We start from the raw sequence: 17,359 nt of genomic DNA, 5'->3' as shown, positions 1-17,359 counted from the left end.
CATATTTAGGAATACGCAGAGTGTCTTCTCTTCCTCGCTGGCTCCATGACTCTCAGTATGGTGCAGACTGGTTTGCTATGTCTTGCACACAATCACCACCAAAAACACTACAAATTGCTCCCATGATTGACTTTCTTATAAACCCCTGAATCGGGTACTGAAGCAGTAATGCACCAAATCAAGCTTTGGATGTCTCTGACCATGTGACTCTGGTCAGGTGAACCAACCCTGGATACAGTACTTCTGAAGCGCTGTGTTTTATTTATTTATTTATTTTATTTTTGGACACATGCACTTGAGCTTCAGACCATTAATATCCTGGGATAAGAATCTAATACTTACCTGTTTCACTCACCTGGTTTCTCAACACTGGCTTTCTCTACATTGTGGCTTGTGCCTGTCCTTACCTGTATTGTTCTCAGCCACCCTGCCTACCCCCCTGGACTCACCTTGTGGACCCTGGAAAAAATTAAACTGGACAGATTGTAGCACACTTTTCTAGCAGCCTCCCACTTTGATCCATTCTTCCCTGTTTTTAAGTAAGCCATTACCTTTCACTGCCACTTCTTCAGCTGCCCAAATCATCCAAACTCATTCTTCTGGCTTCATAAAAGTTATTTTGTTCTCCTCCCTTAGTAAAATCCTCTTCTGTGATGCATGCATCCCTGTGATTACCTGCTGCTCCAAACGTTTGGGTTCAATAAAGTTTTTGAAATCTAAAAATTATGTTATTTCTATTGTAGTGAAAGCTGATTTAGCATTCGGTGTTGTGACCCAAATCTTGTGCCTTACCTTTTTTGCCGTGTATCTACTTCAACTTAATTCAGCCTATAAAAACCAATCAAACATCATGAGGTTCCCCTTCTCCCCCTTCCCCTTTCAACTCCACTTCCATATACTTTCAGCTACAGACACCATTCAAATTTTAAAAAGATGCCAATGTCATGGTCCTCTAAGTCCTCCCTCAGTCAGTGTGTGTGTGTGCATGCATGTGTATGCCTTGTGTTTTAAAGAGAGGTCTTCATCCTCCCTCCGCCTACTAGTTCAGTTAGTGGAAATCACACTAGACCCAACCAGTTTAGTGGTACTGGCTACTCAATAAATACACATTTGTCATGCTTTAGCTTTTTGGGACTGCAGTTTCCTTTTGTACCTTCCTGTGCAGAATACCTGACCTTGTGAGTAACCCTGAGTGTGATGATTATGATTAGATTTACATTGTTCTAATGAATCAGCCTGGTCCAATGACTTTACCCATGAAGACCAATTAACAAAAAAAAAAGTCCAAGTTTTGGCTGAAAATCAGAAGCACAGGGTGTCTTTATGCTGTGACTACATCCATATAAGAAGACTGAGGAGAAAAATAAAATGTAATCAACATGGACAGCAAACTGCGAGGTCTTAATCAAACTGAAAGAATCACAGAGAATTATGGTCATTAAAGAAATCAATCAGTTGGACACATTTCAGCAATGACAATGCAGCTGCGATGCACTAAGTAAAGGGGTTTCTCGTAGTCAGTCCAGCCTGGTTTTATAGTTCCGAATGACTGCCCAATCACAGCTGGTGCTGTGCCCCTTTCTTGGGCCCCATGTATATGACGGGAGCTTCCATGTTGTGCTGAGACAGGTTATTAGCCAGTAGTTCAATGGAACTGGGTCCTTCTGGCGATCAGAATTGTCTGTCTCATCCATGTGCAGCTGTTTCATTTGTGCTGTCACATTCTCATAGAGTGTAAGTAGCTTCTTTAGGCAGTAGGTGTGAATCATGTCAGTGGTGTCCAAATTTTTATGCTTGAGAATCTTTTCTGAATGTCTCCCATGCGTGTGCAAAGGGTTGAGTACATTTACAAGACTCCCCCCCCCCCCCCCCCCCTCCTTGTTGTTTGTTTCAGTAGCAAGTGCGACTTTGATTTATGTATCTGCACACAATGGATGTTGTAGCAAAGACATGAAGTCTAGAGGGTGACAGATTGAGAGTTCTCTCAGCTCATTCAAATTCACAGCAGGCCAACAGGAAATGTCCATGTGTAAGATAAGATAAGATAAGATAAGATAAGATAAGATAAGATAAGATAAGATAAGATAAGATAAGATAACCTTTATTAGTCCTACGTGTGGAAAATTTGTTTTGTTACAGCAGTGGACAGTGCAAAGTTGCATAGAAAAATTAGAGAAAAAACACTGGAATAATATATCTATGAGATTCTGTACACAGTAGAATAGAATAAAATAAAATAAAATAAAAATAAAATACTATATACAATCGAATAAAATAGAATACAAATGCTATATACAATTGAGTATAATACAACAATGCCAGAAAAGAGTATTGCACTTAGTGTTATTGCTATTGCACATGTGTGGATGTGTGTGTTTGATCAGTTGAAGTCTTTGTTGTGGAGTCTGACAGCAGGGGGGAGGAAAGACCTGCGAAATCTCTCCGTCCCACACCGTGGGTGCCGCAGCCTGCCACTGAAGGAGCTGCTCAGTGCTGTCAGAGTCTCCTGCATGGGGTGGGAGATGTTGTCCAACAGGGATGACAGCTTAGCCACCATTCTCCTGTCACTCACCACCTCCACTGGGTCCAGAGGGCATCCTAGAACAGAGCTGGCCTTCCGGATCAGCCTGTTCAGTCTCTTCTTGTCCCTGGCAGAGATGTTGCCACCCCAGCAGACCACACCGTAAAAGATAGCTGAGGCCACCACAGAGTCATAGAAGGTCTTCAGGAGTGGGCCCTTCACTCCAAAAGACCTGAGTCTCCGCAGCAGGTACCAGCTGCTCTGCCCTTTCCTGTAGAGGGCATCTGAATCATGAGTCCAGTCCAGTTTATTGTTCAGATGAACACCAAGGTACCTGTAACTGTCCACAGTCTCAATGTCCATACCTTGGATGTTCAGTGGTTGCAGTGGGGGATGTTTGTGCCTGCGGAAGTCTACCACCAGCTCCTTGGTTTTACTAGTGTTGATCTGGAGGTAGTTCTGGCACCAGTCCACAAAGCCTTGTGTCAGTTCTCTGTACTCCTTGTTGTCCCCATCAGTGATGAGGCCAACTATTGCAGAGTCATCAGAGAACCTCTGCAGGAAGCACAGGGTGGAGTTGTGGGAGAAGTCTGCAGTGTAGATGGTGAAGAGGAACGGTGCCAGAACCGTTCCCTGTTGGGCCCCCGTACTGCAGACAACCCTGTCCGACACACACCCCTTAGTTCTCACATACTGTGGTCGGTCGTAACATATGGAACTCATTTTTTATGTTATTATGCTTCTGATCTTCCATCCATCCAGGACCAATACAAATCCAGGGTTAACAAATGGGCAGAAAACGTTTCTGAACACACATCCACACAGACATAAACTTCAGGCAGAATTCTTTTTCTCTAAAGAATTCTTTTTACAGAAAAACAGCCGCTACAAGACAGGACTTATACTTTGCATAGCTTCTTAAACATTTCTGCAACTTGTTTTTTCTTACTTTCTGTTCATAGATATTATTTATAAATTATATTTAAAAACCTATCTCTTTTTGGGGGGGGATGCAGTGAGCAAAGTGAGCTAAATTCCTTATTTTGCAAATTAAAGATGATTCTGATTCTGATTTAAAAGTCCTACAATAAAAATCAATTGAAAATTAATTGACTAGATGTTGTGAAGCCGAGCCCAGGAGCACGACATAAAAGGAGTATAATGTACGAGCTTATATACAGCTGTTGAAGGCAACATAGATGCACCTGCGTCTTAAGGACGCTGTCTTTGATCCGTTCCCTGATTGGTCCGTTGCTCTTAGAGGCGGGAGCTGTCTGTGAAGCCAAGCAGACTATTAGGCAATACACCTGGCTATCAAGATGAATGCGCCTACCTGTCACTTCCTGCTGTCGGTATTTATTCATTTTCACTTTTTTTTTTAAATTCGGGGGATAATTTGGCACGTCACTGCCATATTTGAATGATTTCGTCTAATGTATCCCTTGCAGCTTGTGGATCGCGCGGACCACACGTTGCGACCTTGGCTTCATGTTCGGCTTAAAGGAGGAGTAACCCTCCTGGACACCGCTTGGAAAACACCGTTTGGATTTTAATGAGCTACAGCTTCGGGGGTTGTTTTAATGTGGGCTCATATTGTCGTCTTTGTTTTTACAGCAGCAGGAGGAGGGAGGGACTGTGCCATGGAAAGGTAGGCACAACAGATGTGTTTGTATGCTTTTCTCTTATCGTTGGGAAGAGGTTGATACAGACTTGGCAGCAGGCCTGGCAGTGCGCGCTTAATAAATAGGCTACTAGAACAACCGCGGCGTACGACGTCGCTGTCACAAGACGCCGCCTGCGGACACCCGCAAACATGCTTGCGATGCGCATGTTTTCTGTACAGGCGCGTGGATGTGTGTCTCTTTGAGGCTTTTTACATGTATTTCAGCTGCCAAAAGATGTCTGTGTGGTAAAGTGCTCGCTTCAGTGTTGAACTGGCCTAAAGCACAAAATGCCTCTCCCCCCTCTAAGAAACTAACTCGTCACTACCCCCACCCCTGCCTCTGCAGGGTCATATGTAGGGACGTGGCAGCATATACAATAGAGACAACATTGTCCACACACACACACACACACACAAAGGCTAACTGCGCTATTATTACAGTAGTATAGTGCAATACAAAAAATCTGATACTTGCTTTGATATTAAATGACGTTCCTTCTTTACTCTGACTTTCTGTTGGAGTCCAGCTGAGGTGAGTGAGGTGACCAATTGAATTCCATTTTGGTTTAATTAGTGGAAACAAACACTTCTATTGCAGTGACCTTAAACTGTCCCATAATACTGACATGCTCACACCCTGTGCATGTTTTGAGACTGCATAGTAGTAATGAGGTCCACTGTATGCTGTTTAAGTCTTATTTTGGCACATTCTCAAAAAAAAAAAAACTGTTTTCAGACTATTTAGTGAAATAATCTGCTGTCTTCCCACAGTATAAACACATTAATTCTATCTATATAAAGAAATACTTGAATAACATTATCAGTGTAATAATCTATTTATTATGGCACTTGTTAGTGGGTAGGGTATATTAGGAAACAAGTGAATATTTTGCCGTCAACATTGATGTATCAGAAGCAGGAAAAATGGGCAAACATAAGGTTTTGAAGGAGTTTGCCAAGGGCTAAATTATGATGGCTAGAGGAATGGGTTAGAGCATCTCTAAAACTGCAGCTCATTGTGTGTGTTTCCAGTCTGCAGTAGTCTGTATCTGTGGTTATCAAAAGTGGTACAAGACAGGAACAGTGGTGATCCAAGAACACAGTCATGGAGATCAAACTGCTAAAAAAGTTTATACTGGTTCTGACAGAAAAATGTGAGAATACACAGTGTATTGCAGTTTATTGTGTCTGGGGTTGCATAGGCACAGACCCATGCTGACCCCTGTCCACTACCTAAAGTGGTAACAATGGGCATCAGACCTCAACCATGGAGCAGTGCAAGAAGGGGGCCTGGTCTGATCTGACCTTGAACGATATTATAGTGGGTTATTTCACAGTGTTTATCAGAGTAGAGGAACAAACTGTCTCTGCAGCGGCTGGGTTTTGTAAACAGCACTGTAGGTAGGGGGTTCTCAGAGTCTACCATCATTTCTACAGTCTTGAGCGGGTTCAGCCCCAGATGGTTCTGACGGCACCAGTGGACCAGATGATCCACCTCCCATCTATGCGCTGATTCGTCATTGTTCTGGATCAGACCAATGATGATGGCATTATCTGTGAACTTCAGGAGTTTAACAGATGGTTCTTCTGAGGTGCAGTCATTAGTGTACAAGGGGAACAGTAGCAGGGAGGGAAGACAGCCCTGGGGAGGCTGGTGCTGTGTGTGGGATGTGATACTCCTCAGCCTCATCCATCCACTGACAAGTGGAGGTGGGTACAGTAAGATGGATGAGCGTCCAGTGGAGGATGTCTGGGATTACAGTGTTGAAGCCCCAGCAAAAGTCCATGAACAGAATCCTGGTGAACGTTCCCGGTTGGTCGAGGTACAGTCTTGACAGACCTATTTGTTGTTGTTTGGCCTTCCATCCCCGCGGTGAGTGGAATTTATGAGCGTTGGGGATCAAACCCTCTGTTTCTACGTCCCCTAGATCGGGACGTTTCTGTTAATAATATGACTTCTACCTCACTGAGCGTAGCGCTTTTTAACACCCGATCAATGACTAATAAAACGTTCTTGCTGAACAATTTTATTTTTTCCAAAAAACTGGACTTCTTATTTCTAACTGAAACCTGGCAGCGCGATGGTCACTATTCATCCCTCATTGAACTTTGCCCCAGTGGGTACTCCTTTATCAGCCAGCTTCGGACATCGGGTCGAGGAGGAGGTGTCGCTGCGGTGTTTGGAAGGCGGTTTCACTGTCGCTCAGTAATGGTCGGGCATTTTTCATAGTTTGAACTACAGCTGGTTAGAATTGGAAATAAAGATCCATTTTGCTGTGCTGTAGTGTATCGTCCACCAGAGACCTTTTAGTCTCTTTTAACACTTCAGTTCGAGATGCGAACTAAGTTCAGACTTAGTGTCTAAGAGCAGAGGTAGTCCCCAAGGTACTATTAGACACTATTAGTGATATTGTTGCTCCTGCTCCATCTGCTGTCCCAATTTTATCAAATGAAGATTGTGAAAAATTTCTTGAAAAAGTCAGTAATGTGAGGAATCTCTCCTTCTGTGTCTCTGTTGTCAGCTCCAACTCAAGCTAGGCCTGTAATTTTAGAAAGATTTTTACCTGTGTCCTTACCAGAGCTGGTCAAGTTAGGTGATTCGATGAGAGCATCCTCCTGCTCTCTTGATATTTTACCTGGATCTTTGTTTAAAAATGTCTTTCAGTCTATCGGTCACTGTGTGCCTACAATTATCAATACCTCACTGATTTCTGGTCAGGTCCCTGTTTATTGTAAGAATGCTGTTATTCACCGACTGTTAAAAAAAAAAACCTAAGCTTGACACTTCTATTCTCTGTAGCTACAGACCAAATTCAAAATGATGGTTCATTGCTAAGATTTTAGAAAAGGTTGTGGATAAGCAGCTTATAGTTGTTTTAGATGAGTAAAGCATTCTGGATGAATTCCAATCTGGCTTTCGTAGAGCTCACTCTACTGAAACTGCACTTCTTAGAGTCTCCAACGACATTTTGATGAGATGTGATGCAGGAGAATGCTCCGTTTTGTTGATGTTGGACCTGACCTCCGCCTTTGATACTGTGGAACATCATATTCTTCTAGATAGGCTGAGACACTGGGTGGGTATATCAGGGGCTGCTTTGGACTGGTTTGAATCTTATTTGCATGAACGATCCTTTTCTGTGGCTACCTCTAAGTACAGTTCATCTTCTATTTTTCTTGCCTATGGTGTGCCTCAAGGTTCTGTTTTGGGGCCTTTATTGTTTTTGTTGTATTTACTTCCTCTTGAGCACGTATTGAGCACTTTTAAGGACATTTCGTATCACTGCTATGCAGATGATATTCAGTTATATATCTCCTTTGAGCCCCAAGATGTTTCCAAGCTACAGATTTTTCATAGGTGCATAGACTCCATTAGAGGTTGGATGGCTGAAAACTTTCTTCAACTAAATGAGCAGAAGACTGAAGTCCTTGTTTGTGCTCCTTTTTTTTTTTTTTTTGCCTGTCCCGTTTGGCTCTTTTGCCATCAGAATTATTGTCTAAAGGCGAAGAAAGATGCCCAACAGATTTACTTTACCAAATGGACCATCGCAGCCTTGCTGTAATGGTCTATTTGATTCACCTTTTATTGTTTATTTTATTTTATTTTCACTTGCTAAATACAGGACAGACTTGACTGGGGAAAAGAAAGCGGAGAAAGAAAGAGGGAAAGAAAAACAGTGGAGAAGAGGGACGGGGATAAAGGGCAAAAAACCAAAAACCAACAAAATAAGCAGAGAAAAAATACATATATCAATCACCTGGATCACCTGTTGAGAAAGAAAAAAGAGAAAACAAACAGAAGAAAGAGAGAGCAATATAATAAACAACATCAGGATGATCTATGGGAATATAACAGTAAATACTAAATATTAAACATTATTGTGCAGCACGTAATAGGGCTGTGCAATATGAACAAAATCTCATATCCTGATATAAGAATTCTATCGTCCCGATAATGATATAAATCACAAAAATTTAACATTTTCTGTAAATTATGTGAATTATGTAAATTAGTGTGGTTATATTAAATATTAGAGAAAGAAGAAATTAATATAGCCACTACAGTGACCATCAAAAGGATGAAAAAATATTGCCGTGAACAGTTCATTTTGCGACACCAAGAAACAAACGATAGCATAAAATGAAACAATAGACGTTTTTATATCGTCATCCGATATATATCATTATATCAAACGGCCCTAGCACGTAAGATCGACAGCGCACAGTGTGCTTTGAGGTAGGAGCCAAAATGGGCGTAGTTTGTGTGTGTGAGCACCCGTGTGTACACCTGTGAGCATGAGCGCACTTGTATTTAAAACGTTCCTTCGTGTAATGGTCTGCTAGAGGGTGTGGGGAGCCACAGCCCCGTCCTCCAGGGCATGAAGCAGGTATGGAGGAGATCAAAACTCCAGACATCCAGAGGCCCTCAGAACACAAGAGACCAAGGAAGACCAACAGAGGGGCAGCCGCGCCACTATCCCAGAAAGAGCTGAAGAGAGCCCCAGAGGGTTCACTCAGCAGCCGCGGAGCAGAAGCCAGGGGGGGTTGCAGTGATGTGCCCGTGAGCTCCGCCAGCAGCCAGCTGTGCCAGAGTGACCGAGGCCCAGGCCGAGAGGCTGAGGGTACCCCACCCCCGAAGTGGCCCGAGCGAGCTCCAGGCCCCAACAAGCAGCCACCAAGGAGTGAGCCGGTGTGTACCTGGACGCCCATCCCCGGACACCAAGGAACCACCAATGCACCGATGTCTGAGGGCGTCTGCCACTGGCAGGGGAAGTGGTGGGGGGAGATCGGCCTCCATACCTTGGAGGACCTGAGATGTCCCCAGAGAGGTGGCATCTGATACCCAACCTGACATATAGATACAGACATACAGGCACACACAGATACAAACATCCATTCCCACCCTCATGCTCTCATATGCAATTACTCAACACTCACCCAATGTGGAGAAAGACATAAAGAGACACTGTACACACAATCACACTAGAGGGGGAAACTGCACCCAGACCCAGGTAGTGTTACCCTTTTCCCTGGGGTGGAGAGAAGTAGACTGCCCAGACTCGGCAGCAGCAGGGAGGCCCCACATTCCAGACCCCAATCGGACGGCCAAGTCCTCCGCCTAGCCCCCCCGCTCCAGCAGGCCGCAGAGAACGGGGGTGTGTGAAGACTCCAAAACCTCCCTCCGCCCGCTCATATGTAGTGTTGATGCATGTGTGTTCTAAGGTGCATTTAAAACCCAGGAGGGCAAGGAGCTACCTGCCAGAGAGCAGCAGGTAAGCGCATAGCCCCTTCTGATAGCCCTTAATATCTACATGTATTTAAAATTGAGAGGTGGGCAACGAAGCCAGGGGTGAGGTGTACACCCTGATGGTCTTTTGGATTCCGTGTAGCGTGCCCACCCCCAAGATCCTATATGTATGTGTTATGAGAGTGTGAGTAATGTGAATGTCTAAGTTGTGGGATAAAATTGAGGCACAGGCAGCCAGAAGGGGACAGAGGGGGGGATGCCTTCCCTGCACCCTGGTGACACATCTTTACCCCAAGGCCCTGCATGTGTGGGTGATTGTGGTGGAGCGGGAAGAGGGAGGCAGCTGGAGATGGGGAGGGAAGGAAGGGAGGGGCAAGTGACCCCTGCCTGCGGCCAGCTCCCCCACTGACCCCAGTAGGCACCCCCATACTCCGCAACCCGCCGGGGAAAGGGGGCCCAGGCCCATCCGGACCAGGCCCCAGTTCAGCAGCGCCGCCTGGCCCCACAGATCCCGGGACAGCCCACCCGACCCCACCACAGAGAAAACTGCACTCACTCCATCATCCATTCATCTTCCAGACTACACAAGACAATAGACGCCCAGGCTGAGATCTTCCTCCACCTCTCCTATATCTCCCCCTCCTGCAGAGTGAGTTCTTGAAGAGAGGAGACCTCCTGCAAGATGTAACAGCCTCCCCCACCAATTGAAGAGTCTCCCAGGTGGCTCGATGCACTGGCGGCACCCTGCGCCAGGGCTGGGCCCCCATACACCCACCCGCCGACAACCCCGGCAACACACCAACCAGGACCCAAGCCCCCAAGGCCCAGCCAGGCTACCAGGTCAGTAACCCACGTCCGTCAGCACAGACCCTCCCCTAGCCCCGCTGCACGCAGCCACGAGGAAACCGTCACCTAAGAGCCAACAGAGCCCTTAATAGACCATGACCGCAACCCCGGGTTGAGCCCTTCAAGGAAGATGCTCCTGGGGAACCCCCCGACGCCCCAAGCCTGTCCCTACCCCCACACCAATCACAACAGCGAAGGTGGGACCAAACTATGACCCCCCCCCCCCCCACCCCCCCTAGGTGATGGAGCTGATCAAAGGAGCCCAGAGCAATTGATCTGATGTGGTGGCAGAGGCTTTATCAAGACTAATGTAAACTAATAGATAATTTCTATATTGGTTAGAGTTAAAATTATTTTTATTTTTCCAGTTCATGTGGACTGTTTTCTTGGCTATGCATAGGGCAGTGAAAACCATATGGGCTATATTCTTTTCTGTAGTGACATTATCTAAGCTGCCCAACAAACACACTTTTGAAAGCACACCAGATCTCAATGGGGAAGAAATCATGCTCAATATCTATACTATATTGGGTCATATTGGGTCATATGTAAGGAATGAAAGGATGCCACATTGTTTAATCGACCTACAGAGGGGTGAATCCAAAGACACCATGAGAGTTAAAGTTCAAAAGTCAAAGCGTTTGTGGTCAGTCTGAGGATTTCATGCTCCTAATGGCAGCCAGGGTGCTTTTGTCTAATATGTAGTGGTCTGTGTCCCTCCATGGTTATGCCTTCCCAGACCATCACTTACCCACTGGCAAAGCTGTCATGCTGACACAGGGTCTTATTGGTTTTATGGTCAAGCAGAGAGAGTGTGTTCACTTTTCGCTCTACTCAAGGGCCTGCCCGTCTGCCTGCAGTGAACTCTATTGTCAGATTGAGGCAGTGTACAAAGTATGTGCCACCACTGGTCTGTGAGCCACTGTTGCTCGTGTCTTTTTTGGGTAGTAGAGCAGGCCAGTGGTGGACCTGGCCAACCTGTTATACAGGCATTTGAATACTGTTAAGATGGAAACAAAAACTCAAAGTTGCTTTATGTCTTCTGTTTGCAGGCATGGATGACAGGTTATGTGTGCCCCCCAGCTAAAGGCCTCAGTTGCCCTTACCTGTGCATCCATTCAATCCCTCTGTGAGCATGTATCGCAGGAACGGGCTGTCGGATGGAACTAGCATCAATTCAGTCACCTCAGAGGTAAGGACATGGTTCTACAGAGATTGTTCGTTTGTTTATTTTTGTTTTGTTTTTTAATAACCCCCAGGTGCTGTTAAAGAGAGCAACATTTTTTTAAACAAATCCAAACATGCTAGTTTTATAATGGATGCTTCCATTATTTTGCTTTGCACACAGAAACAAAATTATTTAAAAATAACCCCAAAAGCTACAAGGGTCAAAATTATTAGTGTCCCATGATGCTAATAGCCAGTTGTGTATCCTTTTTGTTAGATAACAGCCTGCAGTCTCCTAAAAGAAAATCCCAGCCCATTCTTCTTTGAGGAATCTCTTAAGCTCCTCTAGATTTGATGGTCTTCTGGCATGGACCTTGGTTTCTAATTCACCCAACAGATTTTTAGTAGGATTTATGTCAGGACTTTGTCCAGGGCTAAATCAGAATTATCTTTATTTGTGTACACAAACAAGGGATTTGACTCTGTCCTCTCTGCATGCAACACAAGGCTCTGTGATACCTTCTCTAGTAACAGTTGAAACCCTTGCAAAACTATATATATATATATATATATACACACACACACACACACACACACACACACACACACACACACACACACACACAAACTATATAGGTTTGTATATATAGTATACAAACTTGCAAAAGCTTGTATACTACATATAAATATGGAAGAAATACCTCAGATTTAACTTCATTTTTACAAGCTTTGAGCATCACAAAGTTAAAGCACCTCATTGCTCAGCATTGGTTTGTGTAATGGCTAAATTTTTTTTTTTTTTAAAGGTCAGTTTTTCAGAGGGCTTAATAATAATGACACTGGTAATTTTAGTTGGATTTCTGAAATATTTCTATTACAGGTGCAAATAGAAATAATTGGTGCTTTCTAAAGAAAAATAGTATGTTTAGAATTGCTATGTTGAAAATCCCTGGTTATGTTTAGAAAAACTTTCATAGAGGGGTTAATACACGGGATGGGAGAAAACATGATGCGTGCTGTCTCTGAAATATAAAATGTATCCAACATTGTACTTTGTAGTAGAAAGCTGGTGGGTGTTATTTGTTTGTTTGTGTTTAATGTGAGTATTCAGTTTATAATTTGTATGTATTTTTTATTTGATATTTATATCAAAATATCATATTATGAAATTGTTGTTATAACAATGCCATACATTTGCTGCTGTGTATAAATAACAACAAAATAAGCCCGGGCATGTCTGAGAGTCAGAGGTTGTCAGAGGTGCACATCCCTCTGCCAATGACTTTTAAATACCTAAAAATGAATCTACTTCAGAAAACTCCAAAGAAGCAGAATATTTTGCAAAATATAACAAACAAAAAACAAAACAAAACTGTTTCTGCTAAATGTGGAATGTGGGAAAACCAATGACTGTAGAAAACAGTCAGAAAACAGTTTTCTACAGTCATTGGAGAAAAAAAATAAATGTGGAAAACAAATGTTTTTCACTACTTGAGGCTGTTAAGTACAACCAGGCTATGACGGACGAGATGTTAGCAGGTGGTGATGAACAACTTATATTTTAAATAAATTACTGAACTACTTGCTAGTTGTACTCCATATGACAGGAAGAATAAATAGTGGATGGAAGTTACTGATATTGTTACCTGGTAGAAAAACAGGGCATTAAGCAGCTGGTTAAAAAGCTCGACCCAAGAACGTTCCAGGTTGAAAATATTTTTCAGTTTTATTATGTGACATTATTGTGCAGTTCCTGCAAAGTTGCTTGGTTATTGTTAAAGTGTTGAGCAGTTATTTGAGATTTTTATTTAAAAAGATTTCCAGGGAAAACTGCCTGGAAAACTTTTTCGTGCCTGCATTTGGCTTGGTGTGACTGGATATAATGCCGTGTCACTAATATGCATTGCACCGCATATTAAAAGGCAGTAGGTATTATTGAATCTCTAATTCAGTTCAGTTCAATTTTCTTTCTTTTTTTTCTTTTTTAATATATAGTGCCACAACAACAGTTGCCTGGAGGCGCTGTATATTGTAAGGTAAAGACCCACAACAATGCAGAGAAAACCTAAACAATCATATGAGCCCCCCCGCCATGATATTATATTTGATATTATACAAATATACTGACAGCTGGAAATCTGCAATTCTAATGTGATTACAACCTTTTGAATCAGTGAATACAAGTGCTCAATTGCACCCTCTCGATTCACAAATTTACTTGCTTTTGTAACGCTTCTTGCGGGAAACATGTTGCAAAACCATAACTGTAACTAAAGGAGGGTGAAGGAGGGTTGGGGGGTGGTAGGAACAGGCATGAAGGCAAGCCAGCCAGCCAGTCAGGAAGCAGAAGACCAAGAGGTGTTCTTCCTTGCTGCCCTCTGGTAAGTTTCCTTCAAACCAGAGTCTTCCACAACAGATAGAGAAACACTGCTTTTATGCTTTACAGCTTATTGTCTATTTTCTATTATTTGACCTATTCTTATTGATAGCTTATTGATGGCTTATGTCTCATGTGACTCAGTTACATCAAACACTGAATTTTGTTACTACACTATACATGGTACACACTTCTACACCTTTATTTCTAGATAGATAGATTTTCCACAGCTTAAAGAAATGTATGCATGTTTCCAAGTTCCTTTCTGGAATACTAGAAATCAAACTATCTATTCAGCCATCTTCAACCATCACTGGCTCTGTGGAAGTAGAAAAACACATTATTTTAGACACTTGACATCCTTGTGTTGACTAATTAGACACTTTGAGACCAACTTGTTGTCTTATTGGTTCCATGTCATCTGCACTGTACTAACTATGGTTCTTTGTTTCTCAGATTCTCCACCCATCTTGCTCAGCCATCTACTGACCAGTGAGACATTTATCATGCTTTATGACCAAGCACCTACCTGCTTTCCAAGCCCACTCCCTGTACTCTCAGCTGTTTGAACACTTTATAAATAAAACTGAATTAAGTATTTAACATATATGTGGACTTGGAGAAGGCATTCGACCGTGTCCCTCAGGGGGTCCTGTGGAGGGTACTCCGGGAGTATGGGGTGTCTGGCGTTCCCCCGGACAAGCTGGAGGAGGTGGCTGGGGAGAGGGAGGTCTGGGCTTCTCTGCTTGGGCTGCTGCCCCCGCGACCCGGCCCTGGATAAGTGGAAGAAAATGGATGGATTTAACATATATGTTTGTGTTGTTTATGAATACAAATAACTAAAACAAACACTAAACGTATAGATATATCTGTATTATAATTTAATGTGTTACCATATTCTTTCATGGCATATTTCAAGTCCTCGGGCGCTTGGCCCATCAGAAACACTCTGTTGGTTAATATCATGTGATTAAACTAAAAGAAGAATCACTCTTGGACACATTATTTGCTCACTTGTATTAAGGCAAATAATACAATATAATGAATAACAAATATAACAATAATGATAAACCACTGGTGATAGTCAATGTTTTTTTTTTTTTTTTAAACATGTCACTTCTAATGACCTGTGTCTTTTAGTTTTGTTTTTAAAGCCTTTATCTGTTGAGTTTGGTGACGTATCATACAAATGTTGTTATAAATGTTTAATAGTGTAAAGATGTACCCATAGACTGACCAATACGGTGTAATATTGCTGATAAGGCCAACAGGAGGAACCAAATAATCTCGTAACTGAGAACTGTAAAGATACCTTAATTCCCAGACAATTTCTGTATTCATGTCACTTTTTTCTAATTTCTCATTTAGAGAAATTTTAAAAATTTTGTGCCTCTTTTGTCTTCTGTATCTTGAGACCCAAATATTATGTCAAATTGGCATTGTAAAGGTTTTCTCACTTCCTAATATGCATCTAGATACACAAGTACAATACTTTACTGAATTTCCTGGAGGAATCCACCCGAGGGATTAATAAAGTCCTATCTAATCTAGGTTAAGTATGTTTTTGTTTGTTTGTTTGTTTGTTTGTTTTTATTTAATTATGTGATCTAACTTTCTGCCTTTGTGTGGCAAAAAACAATGTATATGTGTATATCAATATCGTCTAGGACCAGCCAAGGCCCAGTCAAGAATCAACCACAATGTCCCTAATTCAGTAACTGCCGGGGCCTGGAGGATAGAGTTGTGTGGTGTGAGGAGCTGAAGGAGGTGCACAGCCAGAAGGCTGCACAAGCAGACTGTTGGGAAGAAAACACCATGAATTAACTTCCGCTTAACTTGCAAAGCTTTGGGCATCGGGGTCCTTCAGTTACAGTGTATCTGCCCCATGTTCAGCCTGGTTCTGCTAGAAATTTTTTACTGTTTCAAGGGAGATTTTTCTTCCCACCACTACCAAATGCTTGCTCGTAGGAGGTTGTTTCTCCCTATATTTGTAGGATCTTTATCTTGCCAGTATAAATAAAATGTAATTAGATTGAAATAGCTTTGTGGTGTCTTGTTGGGTTGTGTTTGAAACAATTCCGTAGTTGCCGTAGTAGTGTTCAATATAGTCCTCTAGTCGTTTTCTCCAGTATACGAAGTATGCATTTTGATACCTGTCAGCTGGATTCTTTATAGTAGAGTTTAGAAAAAATCCAGTGTTTAAAGTGTGCCTCATTGTGCCGTGCATTATGAGTGATGCATGCTGTTGAAAATTCATAACTACTGCAATAAAAAATTTTAATCTACACACACACACACACGCCAATTTCATGTCAGTGGCACCTCTAAAAAATATTTAGTTAAGAAATTTGTGGCGTTTTCAGTACTTATTTTACTCACTGGTTGAGAATGACCGAACGCAATAAGCCTAAGCTTAAGTGCCAAACTCCACCTTAATTTTTCATTAATATTTTAATACCCCCTGTGAATCTAGACTGTTATTCTTGTCACAATGTGGGTTTGTGTTTATGAGCTCATTAACAAATTATTTTCTACATTTGAAGAAAGTTCTAAACTCAGAGGACATGGCCTTATTCGAAATTTCAATGCTGCTCTTGGTTGGCTCAATAATTATATAAATCACAGAGAAAAGTTTATTATTTTATTTGTTTAAGCATCAGAAGTACTTTCTTCGACAGAGCATCAAGTTTTACTCATCATATGATTTGTGTTGATAATACATTTGTAAATACTTCTTTAAAAAATATTAACATTAATAATATTGATATGCAAAAATGTACTGCACATGTACTGTATCAGAATCAGAATACTTTATTGATCCCTATACCTGTATATATTTATAGTGGATAATTGAGGATAATTTGGGGGGCATTTCCACTGCAATCTGTGTCTACTGAAGAATGTAAAGAGCACTATTGGTATTGTTGTAAAGGAGTATTTAATCTGATGGTCATTTTGGTATCAATTATTATGTATTAATTTTTGACATTCCTAACCAAAGTCACTACTTTTTTCATTCTTACCGTGAAACAGTGAAGAAACAACTTACCACACAAGTATGGCTGGCAGCAAATCACAGTTGCCTAATCTGGCACAGTAAAACGTAAAATATTTTAGTTACAAATCAGAGGATTGTCTTGCATGAATTGTGATACTATTGTATCTTGAGTTATTCTGTGATAGATTGATGGTGAAATTTGTTTCTGTCAGGCCAGCAGCAGCTCTGACTCTCTGCAAGGACCTTATGTGAACTACGCCAAGAGCTACGATGCGGTCGTCTTTGATGTGCTTAAGGTGACGCCTGAGGAGTTTGCTGTAAGTATGTTGATTAAATTAGTTTATGTGGTTAATGAATAACTTCTATAAGAGAATATCATGGAATAGATATTATGGAATAGATGATAGTAAATGGCATATAAATTTAATTTAAGTACATTTTCTTTAAAAACCTTGCAATTTAACGTTATTTTCAAATTTTTAGGTGGCAGCCTAAGCTAATTGATTATACCAAAGAACATAATGATAATTTTGGATGAT

General features: G+C 42.0%; 1 protein-coding gene across 2 annotated transcripts in view; it reads left to right on the top strand.

Moving 5' to 3' along the window:
• The first annotated feature begins 3,845 nt into the window (after positions 1–3,845).
• LOC102794060 (ras-specific guanine nucleotide-releasing factor RalGPS1-like) overlaps positions 3,846–17,359 on the top strand; it is an 80,382-nt gene continuing 66,868 nt past the window's right edge. The window contains exons 1-4 of one of the 2 annotated variants that reach the window (XM_035910594.2): positions 3,846–3,869; positions 3,970–4,169; positions 11,331–11,470; positions 17,033–17,137. In XM_035910594.2, coding sequence (XP_035766487.1) covers positions 11,414–11,470; positions 17,033–17,137 — 162 coding nt within the window. In that variant the 5' untranslated portion in view covers positions 3,846–3,869; positions 3,970–4,169; positions 11,331–11,413. The other variant, XM_006797324.3, reaches the window with a different exon arrangement.

The sequence above is a fragment of the Neolamprologus brichardi genome, chromosome 7 (genome assembly GCF_056152115.1).
Source record: "Neolamprologus brichardi isolate AB-2024 chromosome 7, ASM5615211v1, whole genome shotgun sequence".
Lineage (NCBI taxonomy): Eukaryota > Metazoa > Chordata > Actinopteri > Cichliformes > Cichlidae > Neolamprologus > Neolamprologus brichardi.
Note: the sequence above shows the minus strand (reverse complement) of the source record. Positions and strands in the feature narration are given on the sequence as shown.